The sequence below is a fragment of the Natator depressus genome, chromosome 5 (genome assembly GCF_965152275.1).
Source record: "Natator depressus isolate rNatDep1 chromosome 5, rNatDep2.hap1, whole genome shotgun sequence".
NCBI lineage: Eukaryota > Metazoa > Chordata > Testudines > Cheloniidae > Natator > Natator depressus.
Window position 1 is genome coordinate 47,421,664 of NC_134238.1, and position 26,244 is coordinate 47,447,907.

General features: G+C 45.0%; 1 protein-coding gene across 2 annotated transcripts in view; it reads left to right on the forward strand.

Moving 5' to 3' along the window:
• FAM169A (family with sequence similarity 169 member A) overlaps positions 1–26,244 on the forward strand; it is a 63,850-nt gene that overhangs the window by 23,582 nt on the left and 14,024 nt on the right. For both annotated transcript variants that reach the window (XM_074952719.1, XM_074952720.1), the window contains exons 3-6: positions 2,146–2,245; positions 3,274–3,359; positions 19,381–19,552; positions 24,900–25,079. In XM_074952719.1, coding sequence (XP_074808820.1) covers positions 2,146–2,245; positions 3,274–3,359; positions 19,381–19,552; positions 24,900–25,079 — 538 coding nt within the window. The remainder of the gene's footprint in view (positions 1–2,145; positions 2,246–3,273; positions 3,360–19,380; positions 19,553–24,899; positions 25,080–26,244) is intronic.

Consider the following 26,244-nt stretch of genomic DNA (forward strand, 5'->3'; position numbering starts at 1 on the left):
AGTGGGATCTGTGTCAGCCACTCAGATTGTTGGATGATGAATCTAAGTATATTGAACAATTCTCTTTCATTTTAAATCTCAACTGGTGAGTCAGACAAACTGTTTGCTAGAATTAGTCACAGAAATGCACATGCATAAGTTATGCTAGCAGGTACTGCAACTAATTGGTCATATATGCCTCAGTTTTGCAAAGTGATCTGCCTGGGTGGACCTTTAATCCCATAGGCCGTCCCACTGACATCCAAAATGGTGTCTGTTGGATGATTTGTCTTAAAACTTTCCTTGTTGCCATCACAGCAGCTGTATTGGTGGAGGTACTAGTAGAGACCGGATGCTGGAATTTTATAATCTGACCCACCTTATCGCTTAGCCTGTCTCTGTGATGTAGTAGTCAAAATCGGGCCTGCCTATGCAGGCACTCCCACTTGCTAGTATCTGTGGTAACAATGGTGTGAAATTTTAACTGAAGAGTCGAGAGTAAGCGAGGCCAGTGGGACTCTAAGTGGGAGTAGAGGTCCTCACTTGCAGATCCCTTTCCAGGAACAGAGTTTTAGGCACTTTTCTCTAATTATGGTAAGTGCCGTGTGCGTTTAAAAAAAAAAAAAAAATTCTGAGCCATAGCATACCATAAGCTTTAAACTGTTTTATAAGCAAGCAAATCTTTCTCATAGTCTGAACGCCTAGTCATTTGTTCACCACACAATCAGTGCTTATATATATATATATATATATATATATATATATATATATATATTCTCAAATATCTTCATTAAATATTAGAAATACTTGAATTTAAATAACTTCAAAATCCTTTTGATGAAGATATTGTACTTTCTAAAACTAAGTGGTCCCAGTTTTCATATGTTGGTGCCTTAATGCCACATTTTGGTGCTCAATTGAGCATTTGGACGCTGAAGTGCCTATTTTAGCACCAAAACGTGGGACGTGTTCCCCTGTTTTAAAGGTGACCTGGCCTGCAAGGGAAGACAATTCGGGTCTGTGTATCAGGCATGTCAAGTCTTTTCTTTCCTGTTTCCTGGAAGTCTTTGTTAGAAGAGTCTACAAAATGTATTTGAGGCTTTCTTAGCCCTTAATTGAGGACGAGATGTTGAATCTTTAATAAAGACAGCTTGTCGTCCAGTTGTTCATACAGCTTTTGAGTCGAATAGATGTGAACAGAACTAAAAATGGCTTCCCCTCTCAGTAGAGATTCACTTCCTTGGGGTCAGATCATAATGTTAGACTGAGCTTTGTTCAGTGCAAAGCCTAATGGTGAGGAGAAAAGAGGAACATAGGGGCTATATGCCAGCTTTGCATTCCACTGTTCCCTGGCACAAGTTACAGCAGCCAGAGATCACCCCATCATGCTCCTGAACAGAGGCAGTGAACGGTGTTAACCGGTGGAATCCCCACCTGGTCATTTACAGTATGTCTGTGCTGCAAAATAAATAAAATAAATATATTTTTATATATGGTGGGAGAGAGTCTCAGAGCCCAGGTTTACAGACTCAGGCTCACAGAGCTCATGCTGTGGTGCTAAAAACAGCAGTGTAGATGTTGCAGCTCAGGCTCTGAAAACCATCCACCTCACCCAGGTTTCAGAGCCTAATATCCAGCCTGAGCAGCAACATCTACACTGCCGTTTTTAGCGCCGTAGTGTGAGCCCAAGTCTATAGACCCAGGCTCTAAGACTCGCTGCTGCGGGTTGATTGAATTTTGCAATGTACATGTACCCTGAGGCCAAATTTAAGGCTGGCCTATTAAAATTGAGCAAATGGCCCAGTGTATCTGATGTCATAAACTTAATAGTTCCTCAGTCGTAGATAGAATCATCCAGGAAAAATAGGATAGACAAAATGTGAATTCCTTTGTTTGTTTTTGTTTTAACAGAGGAAAAACTTTTTAACCCTCCTCCCTCCGACATGCACACACCTTAGAGGTCATCTTTATAAAGAAGATCTGTATTATAAAGAGGCAAAACAGGGCCAAACTCCAGTGGTGGGCGTGTTTTTTTGTTTTTGCAGGTCACCTTTATGCACCCAAGTTTGAAAACTGGGTTTGCTTGTCCTCTTTAGCATGCTCTATATATTTTACTAATGCTATATTAGCAAGAGTCCATTGAACCATTCTAAACTCTTGTTTCAGATTCCTATTAGCTTGTCAACTATAGGCTTCGTTCCTCTTTACGGTGGAGATCAGACACACAAAGTTCTTGCTTTATTTGCACCTGAGGACTCGCTCACAGGTTTCATTTTAAAATTCTAATCTAAATGTTGTAGCATTTTGTGGCAAATACATGTAACCAATCCTTTACTCATTCCATGCTACCTTGCAATAACGAATTACCTTTTTCAGCTTGAATGCAGTGTCCATTACCTCCACTTTCATATTATTGTTAATTTCTGTTGTAGATTCTTATCCACATCTCAATAAGTGTGAAATTACTGTACCAATCGGAGCAGAACCAGCTAGATTAATTTGGAAAATGTGTAACAAAATGAAAGACAGTGCCTTCCTGATTTAATGTGCATGATAATTAAATGCACCATGTACTTTCTCTTGAATTTTCTCCTCTCTGGCTTCTTTGATACCCAGCCATCCTCCCCAGTCCATCCAAAATGAGGCTACTAAATTTATCTTCTTCTTCTGTCAAGCAGGAATTGAGTCTCTCCACTGATCTGCCTACCTCTTCAGGCACCCTTTAGTCTACCACATCAAGTTCAGGCTCATTATATTTGCTTGCAAGACCCTACGTTGCTCAGCTGCAGCTGACATCTCTTATTGCATTTACCTTCCAGTCCTCCACTATGCCACTCTCAATGCTGTGCTTGTCTCCTTCTCCCAACTCTGTCTCTGAATTTGCCCATGCCACCCCAAGGACAGAATGCCTCCCTCATGCTGATCACCATCCTGCCACCCTCTCCACATTCATCTCCCTTGTTGAGATTCAGTTTTTCTGTGATGCCCACAATTAAAACAAAATTTTTAAAAAATAACTCCTCTGGGTCCCGAGCATATCCCGTCTCTTCGCTTACTGTCCTTTTAAATGATCATCTCTTCAGAGCAGGGAGTGTGTCGTTTTGTGGCTGTACAGCACTGAGCACATTGTTTGCACTAAAGAAAATAACTGCATTAATGTGCTTCTTACTACAGTTTATTTAAGATGTCTCTATAACTTAGTAACTATAGTTGTAAAACTAATAACTTTAGTGAATATCTTAAATTTCAAATGTCAAGACCACTAACTTTTTTTCCCATCTTTTAACTTTCAAGCCGTAGCCCTGTATCTTGCTGACCAATGGTGGGCCGTCAATGATATTGTGAGAACATCTATCCCTTCTAGAGAAGGACTTCAGCAGGTAAAGAGCTCCAGCATTTATATCTGAACAGTTTTTAATCTTGTAAGGACAACTTTATATAGATTTAATGGGGATAGTTAATGATCTGATGTGTTGTACATTTTGATTTGATTTGGAAATGAACCTGATGGTGCAAATAAATAGGTAGGCCATCTCGCGTAGTTGAAACATCAGCAGAGATCGAGGAGCTGACCTCTTCAAAACAACATTGTTCTTGTGCAGCACTCTCATGTGAAAGATACTTTGCCACTAATGGTTTAAGGGCTACCGTCTGAGACTCCTGCTGTCTGGGCCCCTGGCAATTAGGTACATCATGGGAGTTGTGCATTGTACTACTGGAGAAGCCTCTTCCTCTTTGCTGCCCCTATGTGCAGTAGAATCAATGCAGCGTTGTTGTTTAATTTATTTTTTATATTTAAACTGATTTTATGTGATGCAGCTCCCCCCACCTCACAATCTCTTTCAGTGTGAAGCATAATTGCAATGTGTGTGGAGAAATGACGGAAGCTTGGTTAGGGTGCCTGAGACTTTTGGCATGGGGGAAGAGGGGATGCGTCTCTTCTTTTGGGGCGGGATAGTGGTGACTCTGGATTTTCAGTGTAAAGGGGGGTTGAATTCCTTGTTTCCCGTCACAGAAAATCTTGATGATAACTAGTTCTGCCACACTGCACCACATCCCAAAATCTGCCAATGTTACACTCCAAGACCAGAGACAGTTTTAAAACTGGAGTTTCATTAAGCTTGGTATATTAAAAAAACAAACGAACAAAAACTGCGTCCAAAAACCCTATTGCAGTCATTTGAGTCATGTTCTGGTTGCAGCAGCAATCTCCTTTGATCCCTTGAGCAGCAGACCTTCAATCCTTAATGGGACAGGGAACAAGTAAATCTAACCCTAACATTCCCTTATGAAAGCTGTACTCACCCTTCTCTTCCCCGCCTCCCCCACATAAATGTAATGTCGTCCCAACATTTCTATTAACAACATTTAAAATATAGTTCATCCATTTGACTTATTAGAAGTCATGCACAAGATCATAACAGTCATTTTCAAGTGATTCTTTGAGTCATTCCTCTGTCACAAGTTCTGGTACTGATGGTGGAAGCTTCTGTATCTTTCTTCAGTTTATTTCACATTAAACAGAAAATGTTTGCAGCAATTTTAGTTCCACTATCCAACTGAATAGTCAGTTTTGAACACCTTAAATCCTGAAAGATGCGCATACCTTATGAAATAACAGTTCTTAAATGATCAATGGTATAACCATATAACTCCAAGTTTTTCTTTGAGTGATGGTCCCTATGTGTGTTCCTCATGTGGGATACGCATGCATACTCTGTGCCTGAGTCTGGAATTTTTTGCAAGCCATATCTGTTGGCCTGCATGCGTGCCATTTCTCTCCTCATGCTCCAAGCCAAGGGCATAAAATGTGGGGTGAGCCGATGTCTCTCCAGTTCCTTCTTACCACCTCATGTTCTGAGTCAGAATCTTCAGTATTCCTCAGCTCCTTTTTTCGTTACTGCGTCATTGCGGTAAGATATTGTATGTAGTTATTTTAGTAGTCTTTATACTATAGTCTACATAGTGTAGTTGGATTGTATTTTTCCCCATTTTCTTCCCTTCGGGCGACTTTTTCCCCTCAAGAAGTCGGGGATTACGCCCACAGCCCAGGGGTTCAAAAACTGTTTCCTGCCATCTTTTTCGGCGAGCGATGAACATCTACACTGCCTCACTGCTTGCAGTTCTGCCAAGTTCAGTGTCTGCCTCTCTCTTTGCCCCAGAACTTATGAGGGTCTGGAACTGAGACTCAGAAAAGATCTCATGGAGAAGGAGATCTGGGCCAGGAACCACGCTCTGTTCATCACTCTCATCAAGTGTTTGGTTTGAGCATGAGCTTACGGACAAAAAGCTAAGGGTGTTAAGCCTAAGGAGAAGGCTTCACATGAGCAAAGGGTACTCTCATAGACATAAGGACAAGGCATTGCCATCTACAACTGCCCCGAGGAGAGAGGATCCTTCCCCAACTCCATCAAAGTTGGGAGAGCCAGTGTGCACAGGCACTAAGAACTTAGGCCTCAGTAAATATTCTTGACAGGAGAAGGAGGTGTGCAAGTTTATGTATCTCAGGGGTAGGCAACCTATGGCACGCATGCCAAAGGCGGCACACAGGCTGATTTTCAGTGGCACTCACACTGCCCGGGTCCTGGCCACTGGTCCCGGGTGCTCTGCTGCTGGCCTGGGGTACTGGCCCCCCCGCCAGCTGGGGTTCTGTCCACCAGCCCCGCTCAGCCCGCTTTTGGCCCTGCGTCCTGGCCACCAGTCCCAGGAGCTCCGCTGCTGGTCTGGGGTACTGGCTGCTGGCCCCCTGCCAGCCGGGGTTCCATCCACCGGCCCCGCTCAGCCCACTGCTGGCCCTGGGTCCCGGTCACCAGTCTGGGGAGTTCTGCTGCTGGCCTAGGGTCCTGGCTGCCGGCCTGGGGCTCTGCAGCTGCCCACAGCTGTGGCCCACTGGCCCCAGCCTGGGGTAATGAGGGATGCAGACAGGGGCAAGAGGGGGTGCAGCTCAGCATCCCCACCTTAAAAATTGTTCCAGCGCCACTGTGCTGGGATATTTTTAAGTCCTGATTTGCTGCTTACATCACTATCACTCCATGTGGAACAGCGCACTGCATTTGACGTTGAGATTAGAGTGTACATGCAAGAACTGGAATCAGAATTTTCTGACAGATTTCAAGATTTCCAGCCATTTGGCCCAATGCTTTATTTTCTAATTAAACCTGAAAAGTTCAACGAAAGCGACTTGGATTTGTTTGTATTTCAGTGGATGGGTGTCGAAGATTTCGAAATGCAGCTCATTCAATTAAAAAGCTCAGAATAGCGGCCATCAAAGTTTGGAGATCTGCGGAGTGCTCTTGAAGCTACCGAGAGAGATCATGGGGCCTCTATTCTGACCTGCTGGACATCCCTGCCAGTGAAATTTAACTGTTAGAAGAAAATTGCGTTTGCAATGCTTTCAGCATTTGGATCCACATACCTGTGTGAACAGGTATTTTCACACATGAAATCTATTCTCTGTCCCTCTCGGAGCCGGTTAACAACTAATCGCTCAGAATCCTGTGTGCAGCTTCAAGTATCCAAATACATGCCAAATATTGGAAAACTCAGAAAGGAAAAGCAAGGATCACACTGAACTGTTAAAAAGAACAAGGAGTACTTGTGGCACCTTAGAGACAAACAAATTTATCCTTAGTCTCTAAGGTGCCACAAGTACTCCTCATTCTTTTTGCTGATACAGACTAACACAACTGTCACTAAACTGATAAGATCTGCATTTTAATTTAATTTTAAATGAAGCTTCTTAAACATTTTAAAAACCTTATTTACTTTACATACAATAGTTTTGTTATATATTATCGACTTACAGAAAGAGACTTTCTAAAAACGTTAAAATGTATTACTGGCATGCGGAACCTTAAATTAGAGTGACTAAATGAAGACTCGGCATACCACTTCTGAAAGGTTGCCGACCCCTGATATCTGATACTGAAGGCTTGGGATAAACAGCTACTGGTGCTCTCATCCACTTCTAAAGCCGATATGATACCGGTAGCGATGTGGCCGTGGTGGGAGCTGACCACCCTGGTGACCAGGGAAGCTCGAGTTCTGAAGGCTCTGCCAATGGACTTTCCTCGTACCCCAGGGCGATCAGAAACCTATGTCTCTCCAGAGACATCTTTGCTCTTCCCTATCCACATTTTTCCTTCCTATCAGGACTGTCTCTATTCCGGGACATTCATATACTAAGGAAGAGACTACCCCAATGAGGCAGAGTGTTCTCCCATCCCACCTTTCAGCCTTGAGGTGCATCCATTGGTACTGTCAGTTATGACAGATACAAGGAATCTGTCTTTATCTTCAGATGAATCTGAGGCCCCACAGGAGTCTCTGCAGCACTGGGCAGAGGTGGCACAAGATAGGAGTTCCAGAAGATTGGGGTTCTGGCCTCCCACCAGATCTGACTGGTCAAGAGAGTGGTGGTACCCTATGCCATTGGGTTCTCTTTTGCCAATTGATCCATCCTACTGGCTATATTGGGGAGCATCGGAGTCCTACCCTAGACACCCAGGATCAGCATAGGAGTCCTATTTGCCATCGCTCAGACGCCCAGAACTGGTCCTATTGGAATGTTCGGAAGGGGAAGGTGAGCCAGATCCACAGAGTCCAATGGTACTGGGAGCAATCTCATCATCTTCACTGATTGAAGCAGTTACTCCATCTGCACCAGACCACTTGAAACAGTATCAAGAGCTCATGCAGAGCTATAGATTCAGCTTGAGGAAGTACAGGAGCCTCAGCATAGTTTACAAGACATTCTGCAGCTTTCTGGTCCCAGTTGAGTGGCCCTCCCCAAAAAGGCCATCATGGACTGGCAGAGATGATTTGGCACACTCCTGTTTCTTGTGCCCCTACCACTCAGAGGGCCGAGAAGTGTTACTTTGTTCTGTCCAAGGGGGGAGAGGTGTGTTTTTTTTTCCCTTCACCTACAGCCTAACTCTTTAGTGGTGCGGGAGGCTGCAGAGCAGTCCAAGCAACAGCACCCAAAGGCTACTCCCTCTAAGGGACACAAGCCACTCAACCTTCTAGGGAGAAAGGTCTTCTCTTCCATTTCTCACTGGTTCAGGATCTCAAGTTATTAGGCCATCTTAGTCAAATATGATTTTACTACAGATTTCTGAAGGAGATTCTCAAATCTTGTCCATCATTGGTGAAGTTCGCATCTCAGTGGAATATCAGTTATGTTCCGTCATCTCTCACTAACCTGCCCCTCTTTGGAGCCTCGGGCCATATGCTCTATGGCCCATCTGTCCTTGAAGGTGGCCTAATAACCATAATGTCAGCCAGAAGAGTTGGTGAGCTGAGCGTGTTCGTGGTGGACCTACCATATAGTGCCTTCTATAAAGAAAAGGTCTCTCATGTAGGTGGATTAACTTGACTAACAGGGGAGTTCTCTCCAATCGAATTAGAGCATCTTCATTAAAGTTCTACAGTGGAGCAGCTGTGCCGATGCAGCATTTTAAGTGTGGACTTGCCCTTAGTCCTTGATACCACCGTCTCTCTCTTTTGACACTGGTGCCTCTAGTAAGGATTTTATCTGCTGAGTATCCACTGGTATTTCAGATTTAATCTGCTATAAATTACCCAGCAATTTGTCTTTTCAAAATGATGATATAGTTTGATAGGTTACTTCCAAGATATTTATCTGGCAAAATGATCCTTTTGGTAATGTGATCAGTATTTCCTTTGTGTCCAAATCTTCAGGCCACTGAGCAGCAGCATCTGGCTCAAATATTGCTATTAAACTTTTAGTATCTGGGCTTGCATGAGCCCAATATGTTACATTAGTGATTACATCCCTTCTCCCCATTTTAGCCATGTACAGATTGTCTGAACTGTTTCTGATGAAGTTCACAAGAGCTTCCACTTTTGCCATGCCAACATGAGACAATTCCCATGTCATATGTTAATGAGGCTGGTGCCTCATTAACTGCAGGGGAACTGCAGCACTGGCATTTGATTGTCTCCTTAATAACATTGTAGCCCCTGATCAAGTTCTCTAATTTGTGTGGACTGACCAGCACAGGAACAGTCAAGATGTCATCATCTTTGCTTAATTGGAAGTGGAGTTCGTCCTTTGTAAGGGATTTGAGTTCCATTGGTAGCTTTAAAATCAAGCCTATCTTCTATTTCCAATAACTCTTCAAGCTTGAGGTGTGTCTCTGGGAGATGGTCTTCTACCCACTGACTTGAGATCATGCACACCTGTGTTCCAGTGTACTTTATTGAGGAAACATCAAACCAAACATCTCTTTCCAACTAAATTAGCTACTCTGGTTTGCTGCTTGCCACCTGCTCCTGATAAATCCCATGTTGTGTCAGCTTTGTCTCTGCTCTCTTGTGATTTTCCTGCATGACATCCTGACTGGTAGTGTTCTTTACTTCTACATCTGTAACAGCGGTCACAGGTACTGCCTGTGCCAGATTGCCTGCAGCTAGCACATTCTCTTCTCTGGGATTGCTTGTCTGCTCATACCGTTCATTGTATGCAGGGTTGTTGTAGCTGGGTCGGTCCCAGGATATTTATTAGAGAGACGATGTGAGTGAGGTAATATCTTTTATTGGACCAACTTCTGTGTGAGAGAGAATCAAGCTTTCGAGCTGTGTGAGCGGAAAGTTTGTCTCTCTCAGCAACAGCAGTTGGGTCTAAGAAAAGATTCTCTCACTCCCCTGCCCCAATGACATTATCAGTTATTTTGTCCCACTCCTGGGCAGGTTGCTTTAATATGTTAATTTTGGCTTTCACACCTTTGATTTAATCAATATTAGCCTAAAGTTCCTTTTTCTGATTTGTAAATGGGTCATGTTTGGAGACTCCTTGTACCCGAGGAGGAAGTGCTACTTTACTCTGTGACTAATGGTCTGTGGTAGGGTGATTGCACAGAATCACATGCTACTGCCCTAGTACATGCTCCTGTGCTGTTTCTCTACCTCATCAGTGGTTTCTCTGCCTTGCAGCAGTGTGCAGCTTCTCAAACAAGGTCTCATCTGCAGCCTGATTATCTTTTAAATAAGGCTGCATCACTTGTTGACATTCTGCAATCCTGTCAGGACTGAATAGAGAAACTTGTGTTGTATAAGAATAGGGTGATATCTTCAACACCACATTCTGCAAGGCATTACCCTCTGATCCCACTGAGGGTTACCAAAAGAAACTACACCATCTACTCAAGAAACTCCCTGAAAAAAGCACAAGAGCAAATCCGCACAGACATGCGCCCAGAACCTCAAGCAGGGGTATTCTATCTGCTACCCAAGACCCATAAACCTGGAAATCCTGGATGCCCCATCATCTCAGGCATTGGCACCTTGACAGCAGGATTGTCTGGTTATGGAGACTCCCTCCTCAGGCCCTACGCTACCAGTAGTCCTAGCTATGTTCGAGACACCACTGACTTCCTGAGGAAACTACAATCCATCGATGATCTTCCTGAAAACACCATCCTGGCCACTATGGATGTAGAAGCCTTCTACACCAACATTCCACACAAAGATGAACTACAAGCCGTCAGGAACAGTATCTCCAATAACGTCACGGCAAACCTGGTGGCTGAACTTTGTGACTTTGTCCTCACCCATAACTATTTCACATTTGGGGACAATGTATACCTTCAAATCAGCGGCACTGCTATGGGTACCCGCATGGCCCCACAGTATGCCAACATTTTTATGGCTGACTTAGAACAACGCTTCCTCAGCTCTCGTCCCCTAATGCCCCTACTCTACTTGCGCTACATTGATGACATCTTCATCATCTGGACCCATGGAAAAGAAGCCCTTGAGGAATCCCACCATGATTTCAACAATTTCCATCCCACCATCAACCTCAGCCTGGACCAGTCCACACAAGAGATCCACTTCCTGGACACTACAGTGCTAATAAACGATGGTCACATAACCACCACCCTATACCGGAAACCTACTGACCGCTATTCCTACCTACACGCCTCCAGCTTTCACCCTGACCACACCACACAATCCATTGTCTACAGCCAAGCTCTACGATACAATCGCATTTGCTCCAACCCCTCAGACAGAGACAAACACCTACAAGATCTCTATCAAGCATTCTTACAACTACAGCGCCCACCTGCTGAAGTGAAGAAACAGACTGACAGAGCCAGAAGAGTACCCAGAAGTCACCTACTACAGGACAGGCCCAACAAAGAAAATAACAGAACACCACTAGCCGTCACCTTCAGCCCCCAACTAAAACCTCTCGAGTGCATCATCAAGGATCTACAACCTATCCGGAAGGATGACCCATCACAGAACTTGGGAGACAGGCCAGTCCTTGCTTACAGACAGTCCCCCAACCTGAAGCAAATACTCACCAGCAACCACACAACAAAAACACTAACCCAGGAACCTATCCTTGCAAAAAGGCCGTTGCTAACTGTGTCCACATATCTATTCAGGGGACACCATCATAGGGCCTAATCACATCAGCCACACTATCAGAGGCTCGTTCACCTGCACATCTACCAATGTGGTATATGTCATCATGTGCCAGCAATGCCCCTCTGCCATGTACGTTGGCCAAACCGGACAATCTCTACATAAAAGAATAAACGGACACAAATCAGACATCAAGAATAACAACATTCAAAACCAGTCGGAGAACACTTCAATCTCTCTGGTCACTCGATTACAGACCTAAAAGTGGCAATTCTTCAACAAAAAGACTTCAAAAACAGACTCCAACGAGAGACTGCTGAATTGGAATTAATTTGCAAACTGGACACCATTAACTTAGGCTTGAATAAAGACTGGGAGTGGATGGGTCATTACACAAAGTATAGAATCACAGAATATCAGGGTTGGAAGGGACCTCAGGAGGTCATCTAGTCCAACGCCCTGCTCAAAGCAGGACCAATCCCCAACTAAATCATCCCAGCCAGGGCTTTGTCAAGCCTGACCTTAAAAATATCTAAGGAAGGAGATTTCACCACCTCCCTAGGTAACGCATTCCAGTGTTTCACCACCCTCGTAGTGAAAATGTTTTTCCTAATATCCAACCTAAACCTCCCTCACTGCAACTTGAGACCATTACTCCTTGTCCTGTCATCTTCTACCACTGAGAACAGTCTAGAGCCATCCTCTTTGGAACCGCCTTTCAGGTAGTTGAAAGCAGCTATCAAATCCCCCCTCATTCTTCTCTTCCGCAGACTAAACAATCCCAGTTCCGTCAGCCTCTCCTCATAAGTCATGTGTTCCAGTCCCCTAATCATTTTTGTTGCCCTCCGCTGGACGTTTTCCAATTTTTCCACATCCTTCTTGTAGTGTGGGGCCCAAAACTGGACACAGTACTCCAGATGAGGCCTCACCAATGTCGAATAGAGGGGAACGATCACATCCCTCGATCTGCTGGCAATGCCCCTACGTATACATCCCAAAATGCCATTGGCCTTCTTGGCAACAAGGGCACACTGTTGACTCATATCCAACTTCTCGTCCACTGTAACCCTAAGGTCCTTTTCTGCAGAACTGCTGCCGAGCAATTCGGTCCCTAGTCTGTAGCGGTGCATGGGATTCTTCTGTCCTAAGTGCAGGACTCTGCACTTGTCTTTGTTGAACCTCATCAGATTTCTTTTGGCCCAATCCTCTAATTTGTCTAGGTCCCTCTGTATCCTATCCCTGCCCTCCAGCGTATCTATCTCTCCTCCCAGTTTAGTGTCAATAGTAAAACTATTTCCCCATGTTTATTTTCCCCCCTACTGTTCCTCACACGTTCTTGTCAACTGCTGGAAATGGCCCACCTTGATTATCACTACAAAAAAGAGTCTCCCCCCCCCCCCCAATTCCTGCTGGTAATAGCTCACCTAACCTGATCAGTCTTGTTACAGTGTTCAGAGTAACAGCCGTGTTAGTCTGTATTCACAAAAAGAAAAGGAGTACTTGTGGCACCTTAGAGACTAACCAATTTATGTAAGCATAAGCTTTCGTGAGCTACAGCTCACTTCATCGGATGCATACGATGAAGTGAGCTGTAGCTCACGAAAGCTTATGCTCAAATAAATTGGTTAGTCTCTAAGGTGCCACAAGTACTCCTTTTCTTTTTAGGTAAAGTTCAGTTGCACCTTTTTCCTGGTAATAGGATTTTAAGTTACACCTCCATTTTGGCAGGCTCAGATTAGCTGAGGCTCAGTCCTGGTCAAACTGCCCTGATTACAGCTTCTGTGATCTCTGCGTCAGTGTACCCCCTTTTGAATTCCACTTTCAATTTAATAATCCAGACTAGTTAGGCTTAAACCTGCCCTTTTGGTGGGAGTTCCCACTCTGTCCCATTGTTTTAAAGTCTTTCTTTAAAATTGGGTCTGTTTTCTGAGTTCGGAGTGACAGATTTTCCAGAGAGGTTTTGCTTTTAATTTTTCACACAGCTTGAAATACCGTTTCAGAAATATCTTCATTTTTCAGCATACTGGTTCTGCACTCTCTCTAGTTCAAATGTTCCAGTTTGCTTCTTTGCTATAGCAATGAGATGTAAAAGCTTATCTTTTAATCCCAGCAGTGTATACGATCCTTGATCTTTCAACTCTTCCTGTGCATTTAAGTAGCTTCTTATAGATTTGATTAAAGCAAAATTAGGGTGACCGTATTTCCCAAAGTGAAAATGGGATATGGCGTGGGGCTAGCCTGAGTCCTTCCTGTCCCCACCCCTAAAGCCACTTGCCTGAGCCCCCCTCCCCGCATGGGGCTGATGTCAGCGTTGCGGCTCACCTGAGACCTGCCTGACCCCTGTGCGAGGTTGGGGCTGGTATCACTGCTCGCCCGAGCCCTGCTTGCCCCCCTGCCTGGGGCTGGTATCACTGCTTGCCCCCTTGCATGTACCTCTGCACCCCACTTTTTTGACAAAACTGGGCATTTGTCCCATTTTATCTTGCCAACTGATTAAGAGCAAAAAAAATTTTGCCAAAAAAATCGGGACGATCAGGACAGGGCTTAAAGAAGGGACTGTGCTGGCCAAAATGGGATGTATGGTCACCCTAAGCAAAATGGGTTTTTTTTGCTGCATTTTCACAGTAGCTTGTCCGAGAAATGCTCAAAGAGTCACTAACTTCTCTTAAATGCTCATCCTTTGGCTGGTATAAAAGTCTACCTCCCTGTGAAGGTCCTCTAATTCTTTGCTAGCCATAATGCTTGCAAACAATTAAATCTTCCCTGGCAGCTTTTCCTGGAATAGTCTACAGCAGTTTCCGGTAGGTTCATCTCTCAGGCCTGGTCTACTCGACGAGTTTGTCGAATTTAGGAGCGTTAAATCAAATTAACCCTGCACCCGTCCACACAACGAAGCCATTTTTGTCAACATAAAAAGGGCTCTTAAAATCGATTTCTGTACTTCTCCCCAGCGAGGGGATTAGCGCTGAAATTGACATCGCTGTTTCAAATTAGGGTTAGTGTGGACACAATTCGACGGTATTGGCCTCTGGGAGCTAACCCACAGTGCACCATTGTGACCGCTCTGGACAGCGCTCTGAACTCTGATGCACTGGCCAGGTGTACAGGAAAAGCCCCGGGAACTTTTGAATCTCATTTCCTTTTTGGCCAGGCGAGCTCATCAGCACAGGTGACCATGCAGTCCCAGAATCGAAAAAGAGCTCCAGCATGGACCAAACGGGAGGTACTGGATCTGATCACTGTATGGGGAGACGAATCCGTGCTATCAGAACTATGTTCCAAAAGACGAAATGCCAAAACATTTAAAAAAATCTCCAAGGCCATGAGGGACAGAGGCTACAGTAGGGACACAACACAGCACTGCGTGACATTTAAGGAGCTCAGGCAAGCATACCAGAAAACCAAAGAATCAAAGGGACGCTCGGGGACAGAGCCCCAGACATGCTGCTTTTGTACTGAGCTGCATGCAATTCTAGGGGGTGCCGCCACCACTACCCCACCCCTGTCCGTGGACTCTGATGATGGGCAGTCGTGTAGCTGGGGGGAGGAGTGGGGCAGTGGCTGCTCTCCCACCGAGCAGAAGTGGCACCTTTTTAATTCTTTGGTGCCATTTTAATTTTTACTCACCTGGCAGCACTCCGGGTCTTTGGTGGCGGGGCAGGCGGCGCTCCGGGTTTTCAGCAGCACTTCGGCGTCAGGTCCTTCACTCGCTCCGGTCTTCGGTGGCATTTTGACAGCTGGGGGGGGGGGGGTCCTTCAGTGCCGCCAAAGACCGAAGCAAGTGAAGGACCCGACACCGAACTGCTGCTGACGACCAGAGCGCCGCTGGGTGAGTACAAACGGGTGGTGCCTTTTTATCTCCACTCCCCCTGTTTTCTCCACCTGGCTATGCCACTGATGATGGGGTACTCTCTGCCATGCCGGAGAATTTTGCGGATAGAGAAGATGAGGAGGATGAGCTTGAGGAGAGCACACAGCACATCGTTCTCTCTGACAGCCAGGATCTTTTTATCACCCTGACTGAAATACCCTCCCAACCCAACCAAGCCGGAGAAGGGACCTCTGGTGAGTGTACCTTTTTAAATATAATACATGTTTTAAAAGCAAACGTTTTTTAATGATTAATTTGCCCTGAGGTTTGGGATGCATTTGTGGTCAGTACAGCTACTGGAAAAGTCTGTTAACATGTCTGGGGATGGAGCGGAAATCCTCCAGGGACATCTCCATGAAGCTCTCCTGGAGGTACTCTAAAAGCCTTTGCAGAAGGTTTCTGGGGAGAGCAGCCTTATTCCGTGATATCGTTCATGGTAACCTGGTTGAAATAGGGGAATTTGATTAAGGGGATATTCAGAGGTGGCCATTCCTACTAGGCTGTTTGCCTGTGGCTGAAAAGAAATCCTCCCCGTAGTTAGCCTAGTGGGGGGCGGGGGGGGGGGATGCCATTGGTGCTGAGCTGTTCATGTTTGGCTAGCAGTGATCTTCCCTGGTACCAGCCACGTGGTGGGGGGGAGGGGTAAAGCGATCATCCCAGAGAATTGGATTGGGGGGGTTAGTTTGGTTTCTGCTGCTGCATGAAAACCACAGAACTAAATTGTCAACTCAACGGGCTTTGCTTGGTATGGGAAAGGGGGGCGCTGCTCTTACGAAGGTTGCAGAAGCCGAAAGACTATGGCTTACCATGGCCGCCTGCAAGCTGAATTCTGTTGCCTGGCACGGCGTGTGTGATCTCTAACACCAAAGCCGCAGGCACTCAATATAAGATGCAAAATGCGACCTTGTACCGAAATCACATGTGCTATCTAATGTGAATAGTAGTGTTCACTATGAAAGAGTATAGCCATTGTTCTGTAAAATGTGTCTTTTTAAATACTTCACTCCCTTTTTTTTCCTCCCGCAGCTGCAAATGTTTCAAGCTTCCCTCCTCCGTCCCAAAGGCTATCTCAGATAAGGCGGCGAAAAAAAACACACGTGTGATGAAATGTTCTCTGAGCTCATGCAGTTGTCCGGCACTGACAGAGCTCAGCAGAATGTGTGGAGAGACACAGTAGCACAGTACAGGAAAGCGGCCAATGAATGTGAGGACAGGAGGGACGATCGAGATGAGAGATGGCGGCAGGAAGATCAGAGGAGGAAGGATGCAATGCTGGGGCTACTGCGGGATCAAACGGACAGGCTCCGGCATCTGGTGGAGGTTCATGAATGGTAGCAGGATCACAGACTGCCGCTGCAGCCCCTGTTGAACTGCCCTTCCTCCTCCCCAAGTTCCATAGCCTCCTCACCCAGACGCCCAAGAATGCGCGGGTGGGGGAGGCTCTGGCACCCAACCATTCCACCCCAGTGGACAGCCCAAGCAACAGAAGGCTGTCATTCAACAGGTTTTGAAGAGGCCTTTTGCTTCCCTCCTACCCTCCTCCCACACCCCACCCAGGCTACCTTGTGAGTTATCTCCCTATTTTTATAATCAATTAATAAAGAATACATAGTGACTTTTTCCTTTGCAGGCAAGCTGTGATCGAAGGGGGGAGGGCGGGTGGCTTACAGGGAATTAGAGTCAACCAAGGGGGCGGGTTTTCATCAAGGAGAAACAAATAGAAGCGTCACACGGTACCCTGGCCAGTCATGAAACTGGTTTTCAAAGCTTCTCTGATGCGCAGGGCTTCCTGCTGTGCTCTTCTAATCGCTCTGGTGTCTGGCTGTGCATATTCAGCAGCTAGGTGATTTGCCTCAACCTCCCACCCCGCCATAAATGTTTCCCCCTTACTCTCTCGGAGATTGTGGAGCACACAGCAAGCAGCAATAACAATGGGAATATTGGTTTCGCTGAGGTCTGAGTAAGTCAGTAAACTGCGCCAGTGACCCTTTAAACGTCCAAATGCACACTCTACCACCATTCTGCACTTGCTTACCCTATAGTTGAACAGCTCCTTACTACTGTCCAGGGAGCCTGTGTATGGCTTCATGAGCCATGGCATTAAGGGGTAGGCTGAGTCCCCAAGGATAACTGTAGGCATTTCAACACCCCCAACAGTTATTTTGTGGTCTGGGAAGTAAATCCCTTCCTGCAGCCGTTTAAACAGACCAGAGTTCCTGAAGATGTGAGTGTCATGAACCTTTCCCGGCCATCCCACACTGATGTTGGTGAAACGTCCCTTGTGATCCACCAGTGCTTGCATCACCATTGAAAAGTACCCATTGCGGTTTATGTACTGGCTGCCCTCATGGTCTGGTCCCAAGATAGGGGTATGCGTTCCGTATATCGCCCCACCACAGTTAGGGAATCCCATTGCAGCAAAGCCATCTATTATGACCTGCACATTTCGCAGAGTCACTACCTTTGATAGCAGCAGCTCAATGATTGCGTTGGCTACTTGCATCACAGCAGCCCCCACAGTAGATTTGCCCACTCCAAATTGATTCCCGACTGACCGGTAGCTGTCTGGTGTTGCAAGCTTCCACAGGGCTATTGCCACTCGCTTCTCAACTGTGAGGCTGCTCATCTTGGTATTCTTGCGCTTCAGGGCAGGGGAAAGCAAATCAAAGTTCCATGGAAGTGCCCTTATGCATGCGAAAGTTTCGCAGCCACTGGGAATCGTCCCAAACCTGCAACGCTATGCAGTCCCACCACTCTGTGCTTGTTTCCCAGGCCCAGAATCGGCGTTCCACGGCATGAGCCTGCCCCATTAACACCATGATCTCCAAATTGCAGGGACCGTGGTTTTAGAGAAATCTGTGTCCATGTCCTCATCACTCTCGTCACTGCGCCGCCATCGCCTCCTTGCCTGGTTTTTCAGGTTCTGGTTCTGCATAAACTGCAGGATACTGCGCAAGGTGTTTACAATGGCCATAACTGATGCAGTGAGCTGAACGGGCTCCATGCTTGGCGTGCTATGGCGTCTGCTTGGGCAATCCAGGGAAAAGGGTGTGAAATGATTGTCTGCCATTGCTTTCACAGAGGGAGGGCTGACTGACTACACTTACCCATAACCACCTGCAACAAATTTTTGGCCCCACCAGGCATTGGGAGCTCAGCCCAGAATTCCAATGGGCAGCGGGGGACTGCGGGAACTGTGGGATTAGCTACCCACAGTGCACCGCTCGGAATGTCAGCGCTTGCCACGGTACCGTGGACACACACCACCGAATTAATGTGCTTAGTGTGGATGCATGCACTCTACTTTATACGATCTGTTCCCAAAAATCGACTTCTGTAAAATCGGAGTAATTTCGTAGTGTAGACAAGGCCTCAAGGAGGTCAGATCATTGCATTCAGCTTCTCCTGTCCGTGCTTGTTAAGTGTTACATTCCTACATCAGAGACTGGAGTTTAATAAAATTTAGTTAAACAAAGAAACACAGCTTGCAGAAGCCCCATTGCTGCTCAGTTCTTTTAGAGCACACACAACTTTACTGCTGCAACCAGTGCTATCCCCTTTGACTCCTTCAGCAGACCTTCGGTCCTTAATGGGAGAGGGGCAGGGCACAGGTAAATCTAACTCTGACATTTCTGTGTGAGTGCTATACCTCTACATCCAATAATGATGGAGAAGTATGTTATGCGGGCCTTCCCAGAAGATCTGAGCACATGTTCTTTGTAGCACTCCAAACTCCAGCTAGCCTGGGAAGACTAAGACTAATTGACACAGTGCTGTTGTATTTGGCGAATGTTTCTTAAAATCCCAAAATACTGTGTTCATTTAAATTTAGAAAACAAAAATAAAGCCTTTAAGTCATCAGAACATGTTTTTAATATTAAGGTGTGCAGTGCATTTTATCTAATCTCTGATTTTATACACTGTGTCACCATGGCATCTGAGCTCTCTTCACCCCTCAAAAAATGTTAGGCCTGGTCTTTCAGAAGTGCTGGTCATTCGCAGCTCCTGCTGACATCAGCTGGAGTTGTGGATAGTCAGCACCTCAGAAAATAAGCCCTCTAACATCTAAGCTTCAACTAAATTGATGTTTGCCTTTTAACTGTTGCACATTTAAATGTAGTTACATGTTTCCATAGGTGAAGACTCTTGGAGAGAGGGTGGTTCTGTATGTTCTGAATCGAATTATTTATCGCAAACAAGAAATTGAGCGAAATGAGATCCCCTTCCTCTGTCACAGCAGCAATGACTATGCTAAGATTCTGTGGAAAAAAGGAGAGGCCATTGGGTTCTATTCTGTTAAACCTGCAGGTAAAAACTTTGGTTTTCCATTGCTTTATTTAAAAAAAAAAAAAAAAAACACCTCCTTTATCAGAACTTTTAAGGTGCACTAGTGTGTGTGATTGAGACATCAGCCTTTTCTTGAATTCTTAGAGCAGGCAAGGTTTTGGGTAAAATTTTCAAAAGTGACTTTAGGCTCTGAAGTCACTTATGCTTTTTTTTTTTTTTTTAATTTTGCCCATAATCTTTTTAGTAGTCATTATGGGTACTGCACTATGCCCAGGATTCTAGGTTTCAAAGTTTTTGCTTCCTGCACACAATCCTTCTTAGTCAGCAATGACCATTGTGACAGGGTCGGGCCAGATGTCTATAAGAGAGTAATAGAAGGCAGATATATTAGCCCCAGGCTCAATAGGTCCCTTTTTTCCTGGGTAAGGTAACGGAAGGTTCCAGAACAATCAGGAACCTTCTGGAAACCATTAAGACAGGCTGATTAGAACACCTGCAGCCAATCAAGAAACTGCTAGAATCAATTAAGACAGGCTAATCAGGGCACCTGGGTTTTAAAAAGGAGCTCACTTCAGTTTGTGGTGTGCGTGTGAGAAGCTGGGAGCAAGAGGCACTAGGAGCTGAAAAGTGAGAACGCGGACTGTTGGATGACTGAGGTGTACAAGCATTATCAGACACCAGGAGGAAGGTCCTCTGGTGAGGATAAAGGTGGTGTTGGGAGGAGGCCATGGGGAAGTAGCCCAGGGAGATGTAGCTGTCGCACAGCTGTTCCAGGAGGCACTCTAGACAGCTGCATTCCACAGGGCCCTGGGCTGGAACCCGGAGTAGAGGGCGGGCCCGGGTTCCCCCCAACTCCTGGTCAGACACAGGAGGAGTTTACCTGGACTGTGAATTCAGGAAAAAAAACAGCCAAGCTGAGGGCCGCCGTGAGGCTCCAAGGCGAGCAAATCCGCCAATAAGCGCAAGACCCACCAAGGTAGAGCAGGAACTTTGTCACACCACCAACACTGCCTGTAGTGCCACGGCGAAACCCATATCGTGGCAAGGTGCAGTATCTGCTGCTTGTTCCCCAAGAAGGGTGGGAACTTCATCTTAAGTAGTACCTAATGGAAAAGGCCTTGAGACTGCAGTCGTACCTAAGCCAGGGGACCACTCCCATACTTCAGCCTGACTTAGTAAGGTGTGTGTCTCATGCCACTGGGGCCGACTCAGGAGCGAGGGAGTCGACCCCCACAGATCTCTTGGTGTCATCTTGTCAGGAGGACAGGGAGCGTTTTCATAAATATAAAAGAGTAAATCCTCCTCCAAATCCACTTAGAAGAAGTTGAATAGAGCCCTGTCTAAATTGAGCAAGTCTTCTAGCTCAATCCAAGAGAATTTAGAACGTCCCAAGTTTCAGGGGCATGACAAGAAAGCCCACAAATCTAGGGCTCTGTCGGTACCAGACCACAATTTGGCGACAGTAGTGTCTCCAGTACCATCCATTGTCAGTTGGTCTGGAAGCGTGGCTTCGAACAGTGTGCTCACCAAATCAGCATCCATGAACACAATAGTAACTGTTCCCACCAAATTAATATCATTTCTGCTGTGGTGGAAGACTCTATGCCAAGAATGCATAGGCATGCCATTCCTTTCCTCCTTACTGGATCGGATGATCATTACAGATACCTCCTTGTTAGATTAGGTAGCTCATATTGGCAACCACACAGCACAAGGCACTCGATATCTCGAGAGTCCAATCCGAAATCTCCTAAACTGTCTGTCACCGTAGCAGAAAGTGTTCAGGGTCAAGCTATAACCTCTCAAAGAATCTCAAAATATATCTCAGGCTGTATTTTGTTCTCTCTCGCTCTCACTCATGGGGTGAGGGCTCATTCCACAAGAGCACAAGTGATGTCTATGGCATCGCTTCAAGAAATACCTCTATATGATATTTGCAAAGCAGCTACATGGCATTCCATCAACACGTCTGCGAGGCGTTATGTTTAGTACAAGACTCCTCTGCTGGTACATCCTTTTGGAAGGGCAGTCCTTGGTCTGCTCTGCCATCTGTATCCTCATACCCTCGTTCTGCTTGAGTACTGTTTGCACTCACACATGTTGGAATACATATAGGGACCAGTACTCAAAGAGGAAGTTACTTACCTTCGTAACTAGAGGTCCTTCAAGATATTTGGTCCCGATCTGTATTCCAGTACCCGCCCTTCTTCCCCGCTGCTTTGAATCATCTTTTGATTCATGGTAGAGAAGGAACTGGAGAGGCAATCAGTCTGCCCCACTACAATCTCTTCTGTTGGAGACATGAGGAGAGTGAAGGTGCATGCCAGACTGACAGGTACAGCTTTCAGAATTCTCCGGCTCTGGGTGCATGGAGCACATGCGTACCTCACAGTGGAATACAGATAGGGACCACAAGAACCTCCAATTACAAAGGTAAGTAGCTTCTTCTTATATCCCCATAACTCAAGAGGCAAAAATCTTGTCCAGTGTTCTACCCTTTTAACACTGAAGATGTAAAGTAGTGCTGCATAAGGACATATGTGGGTCATAGGGGACGATATTTTGTGCACAGTTTAATATATTTTGGATATGGTCAGACCAATTTGGTGAGGGTGAAATTCACCCAGACTGTGGAAGTTACAAACATTAATGCTGTATTGTGCACATTTAGGGTCTGATCCTGCAGTTCCCCTGTGTGCAGAACCCTAGTTGATCTCAGGGTGGCTGCAGGGTCAGGTCTCGTTACTGCTGTTCTTTATTTGTGTGTATTGTGCTAGTGCCAAGGACCCCAGTCACAGACCATGACCCCATTTTGCTAGGCGCTGTACAAACATAGAACAAAATGATTGGTCCAAGGAGCTTACAATTTAAATAGCATGTTTCCATGTCATTAACATTGCTTTATAGATAGTTCTCTCATTTCTTCTCATTGCTTAAATATACATTATAAATTCTGATTGTTACAAAACTTGATTGCATTTTTCACTTTTGCTGGATTAAATCTAACCTAATTGTAAATAATTTGTTGAGCACACTGACAGCCCTCCTTAAATAATAGAATATCTAATTTTGGCCCAAAGTGGTATGATCTGACATCCTAACTTTATCCTAGTCTCAGTAGAAGGTTTTTGAATTAACTTCAGGGAAATTTGTGGTGAATTGCAACGGTTGTACAGCTAAGTGCACAAGAAGGGTTTTATGCCTTCCTCTGAAGCATCTGGCCTTGTCCACTGTCAGAAACATGATATTGAGCCAGATGGGCCATTGATCTGTTCCAGTATGGTAATTCCTGTGGGGAAGGTAATTGGCAGATGGCATGTCTTTGTTTTGTTTATCAATATTGTGTCTGTGAACATAGCTATGAAACTGCTCAGGTCCTAATGGAGCAATATTCACGCTAAAATTTAAGCCGCCACAATGATCACAAAAATGACTTCTGGGTTGAAATGTTAATACTTTATTCTAGTTTCTGTTACAACTGATTTTATTACATTCTGAGTGAGGGAGGAGTGTTTATAATAAATATTTGTTCCATATACATTGTGGCAATTAGATCATGCAAGTACACTTATTTTTCATGTTCTACCATTTACTAATCCGGAGATAATAAACATCCAAGACTATTTGTATGTGAAATACTGTTATACTTCATGGGTTCCCCCCCACCCCTTTCTGCAGCAATAGACTGAGATGTAGTCCAGTGGTCAGACCACAGGACTGGGTTTTTTTCTAATTTCATCTCGGATGTGGACTTACTGCGTAACCTTAGACAAATGACTTAATCTCTCTTGCCTGAGTTTTTCTTGCTTGGCAAATGAGAATAGCAATTGACCTCACAAAAGTATTGTGAGGACTAATTAGTTAATGTCTGTGGTGAGTGCTATATATGAGATGTGTATTGTTATTTTACTTGGATTGTAAACTCTTTAGGGTAGGGGCTTTCTTTTCTTTGTGTGCACAGGGCCTAGCACTGTGGAGTTCCAATCCCACCTTGGGACCAGTATTTACCCCTGTAATACAAATCCAGATAAATAACATTTATTACTCTATGTAACTGGGCGCAGACTCACCGGCGGTGCCTCCTGCTGGTCATCTCAGGGAATTAGCATTTCAGGCTGGTGTCTCGCCTTGCTGCTGCCTCCCATGTCCCTCCCAGGACCCCGGTGCCCCTTTCACTGGCTGCTGCCCACTGGCAGTACCCCACAGTTCTGGGTCTCCCCCTCCCAGGGGAACCCCGCACCCACTATCCATACCTCACCTCAGTCGTAGGCTCCTGCCAGTCACCAGCTAGCCCCCGCACCCTGGGGCAGACTGAAGTATGAGCCACTCATCAGAGGCAAGGTTGGGTTTGGACCTGCTGCCTCTGTCTAACCTTGGGCTGTCCCCTGCAACCCCAATACCTGTTGGGCCTAATGCTAGGCCACAGCCTGGGGCTTCCCTGGCTGGAGCTCCTCAGGCCCTTCCCCAGCCCCGCTCCAATCTACATACTCTGCTTAGGTCCCTGCAGCCAGGTCCCTCTCTCTCAGAACTAGAGAGAGAGGGGCCTTTCTGCTCCTGGCTTTTACAAGGCCCACTGGGTCTGTTTGGGGCGAGGCCCCCAGCTGCGGCTGCTCTGCCAATCAGCCCAGCTCTTCCCCTGCCCCAGCCCTCTCCCAGGGCTATCTTAAACCCTTCTGGGCCGGAGTGGGCGTCCACTCCATTACACTCTACCAGTGAGTTCATGGTTACCATTCAAGAATTCTTCAATACTTAAATTGCTGTGTTGTGTCACAGTGCACTTGTTTTTAATTGTAATTATTATTTGTAATCCATACTATGCTATGAATGGAAAAATCCCTTCTTGTAAAATTTTGCCTTGACTTCAGCATTATTGATGTTCTGTAAAAAATTGGGGGGGGGGGGATAATGATTTGTGTTTCAGTTCCTAAATGAGAGCTGACTTCCATAATTATGGGTTTGTTTTTAAACAGTTTTTTAATCTATGTAAAGAGAATATATTTGGATTGAGCCTTTTGGCTTTTTCTTCCATCTTTTCACTGTATTCTCTTTTCCAGATTTCCCCAAGAAATAACTCAGCAGGAATCCCAAGTGTGCCTTTCCCCCCACTACCTTCTCATCTGTAGCCTTCCATTCTTTATCGTGTAGCAGTAGGCCACTGTACCAGACAAGCTTTCTTACATCTGTCAAGCTGCAAAAATACAAAGTTGGCCCAGCGAGCCAGTGAGTGACTGAATGTGGCTGCTATGTGTGCAGTACATCTATTATAATCAGGATACAGTAAAAGCCAAGCCCCTGTATGTTGTTGATGATCTAAAACTGTGACAAATCAATGATGAAATACTGATGTATGGTTTTTCCATGATTTCAGGAAGCATATGTAGCTCCTATCTTACCCAAAGCTATCAGCTTCCAGTGCTGGACACAATGTTTGTGAGAAAGAGACATCGTGGGAAAGATTTTGGGTTAACGATGTTGGAGGATTTTGTGGATTCCTTTACTGAAGACACACTTGGTCTTCGCTACCCACTGTCATCTTTCATATATACAGGTAAACTCTGTAATTTTTTTCCTGTCTTTTCCACTCTGGCTTTCTTTAAACTTCCAAATAAATACTCCCATCTCAGTTGAACATGGAAGGAAGAGATTACATTTCTTAAAGTTCATGACAAACTTTAAATTTACATAAATATAAAATATGCTGTTATTCAATGAACCTTAAAAAGTCAGATGGAGAATGTGCATGCTGTTTTATTGTAATCCTTGAATTTCTATTGGTTAATATTATATCTAGGGCTGTCAATTAATCGCAGTTAACTCATGCAATTAACTCAAAAAAAATTAATCACGATTAATCGCAGTTTTAATCGCACTGTTAAACAATAGAATACCAATTGAAATTTATTAAATATTTTGGATTTTTTCTACATTTTCATATGGTATTCTGTGTTGTCATTGAAATCAGTGTATATTGTTTATTACAAATATTTGCATTGTAAAAATGATAACCAAAAGAAATAGTATTTTTCAATTCATCTCATACAAGTACTGTAGTGCTATCTCTTTGTCGTGAAAGTGCAATTTACAAATGTAGCTTTTGTTGTTACATAACTGCAGTCAAAAACAAAACAATGTAAAACTTCATAGCCTGCAAGTCCACTCTGTCCTACTTCTTATTCAGCCAATCACTCAGAAAAACAAGTTTGTTTACATTTACAGGAGATAATTCTGCTCACTTCTTATTTACAATGTCACCAGAAAGTGAGAACAGTCATTCACATGGCACTTTTGTAGCCGGCATTGCAAGGTATTTACGTGCCAGATGTGCTAAAGATTCGTAGGCCCCTTCATGCTTCGGCCCCCATTCCAGAGGACATACTTCCATGCTGATGACGCTTGTTTACAAAAATAATGGTTTAATTAAATTTGTGACTGAACTCCTTGGGGGTTCCCCTGTTCCATTTTACCTGCATTCTGCCACATATTTCATATTTCTGTGGGCACCAGAAAAATCCTACTCTCTCTGACTCTGCTACTTTTGGAATTGCAGATATACTTGGCTGAAAGTGCTCTTCCCAAAATAAGTCCATAATGCTTTTCCCCTTTAGTTTTAAAAGTTTAAAATATTAGTTTATTTTAATTGTAACATTAGTTAGTATTAAATAAGGGGAGGGGGGGTTGCTGTCTCTCCGGTGCTGGCTTGCTGAGATCTTGCC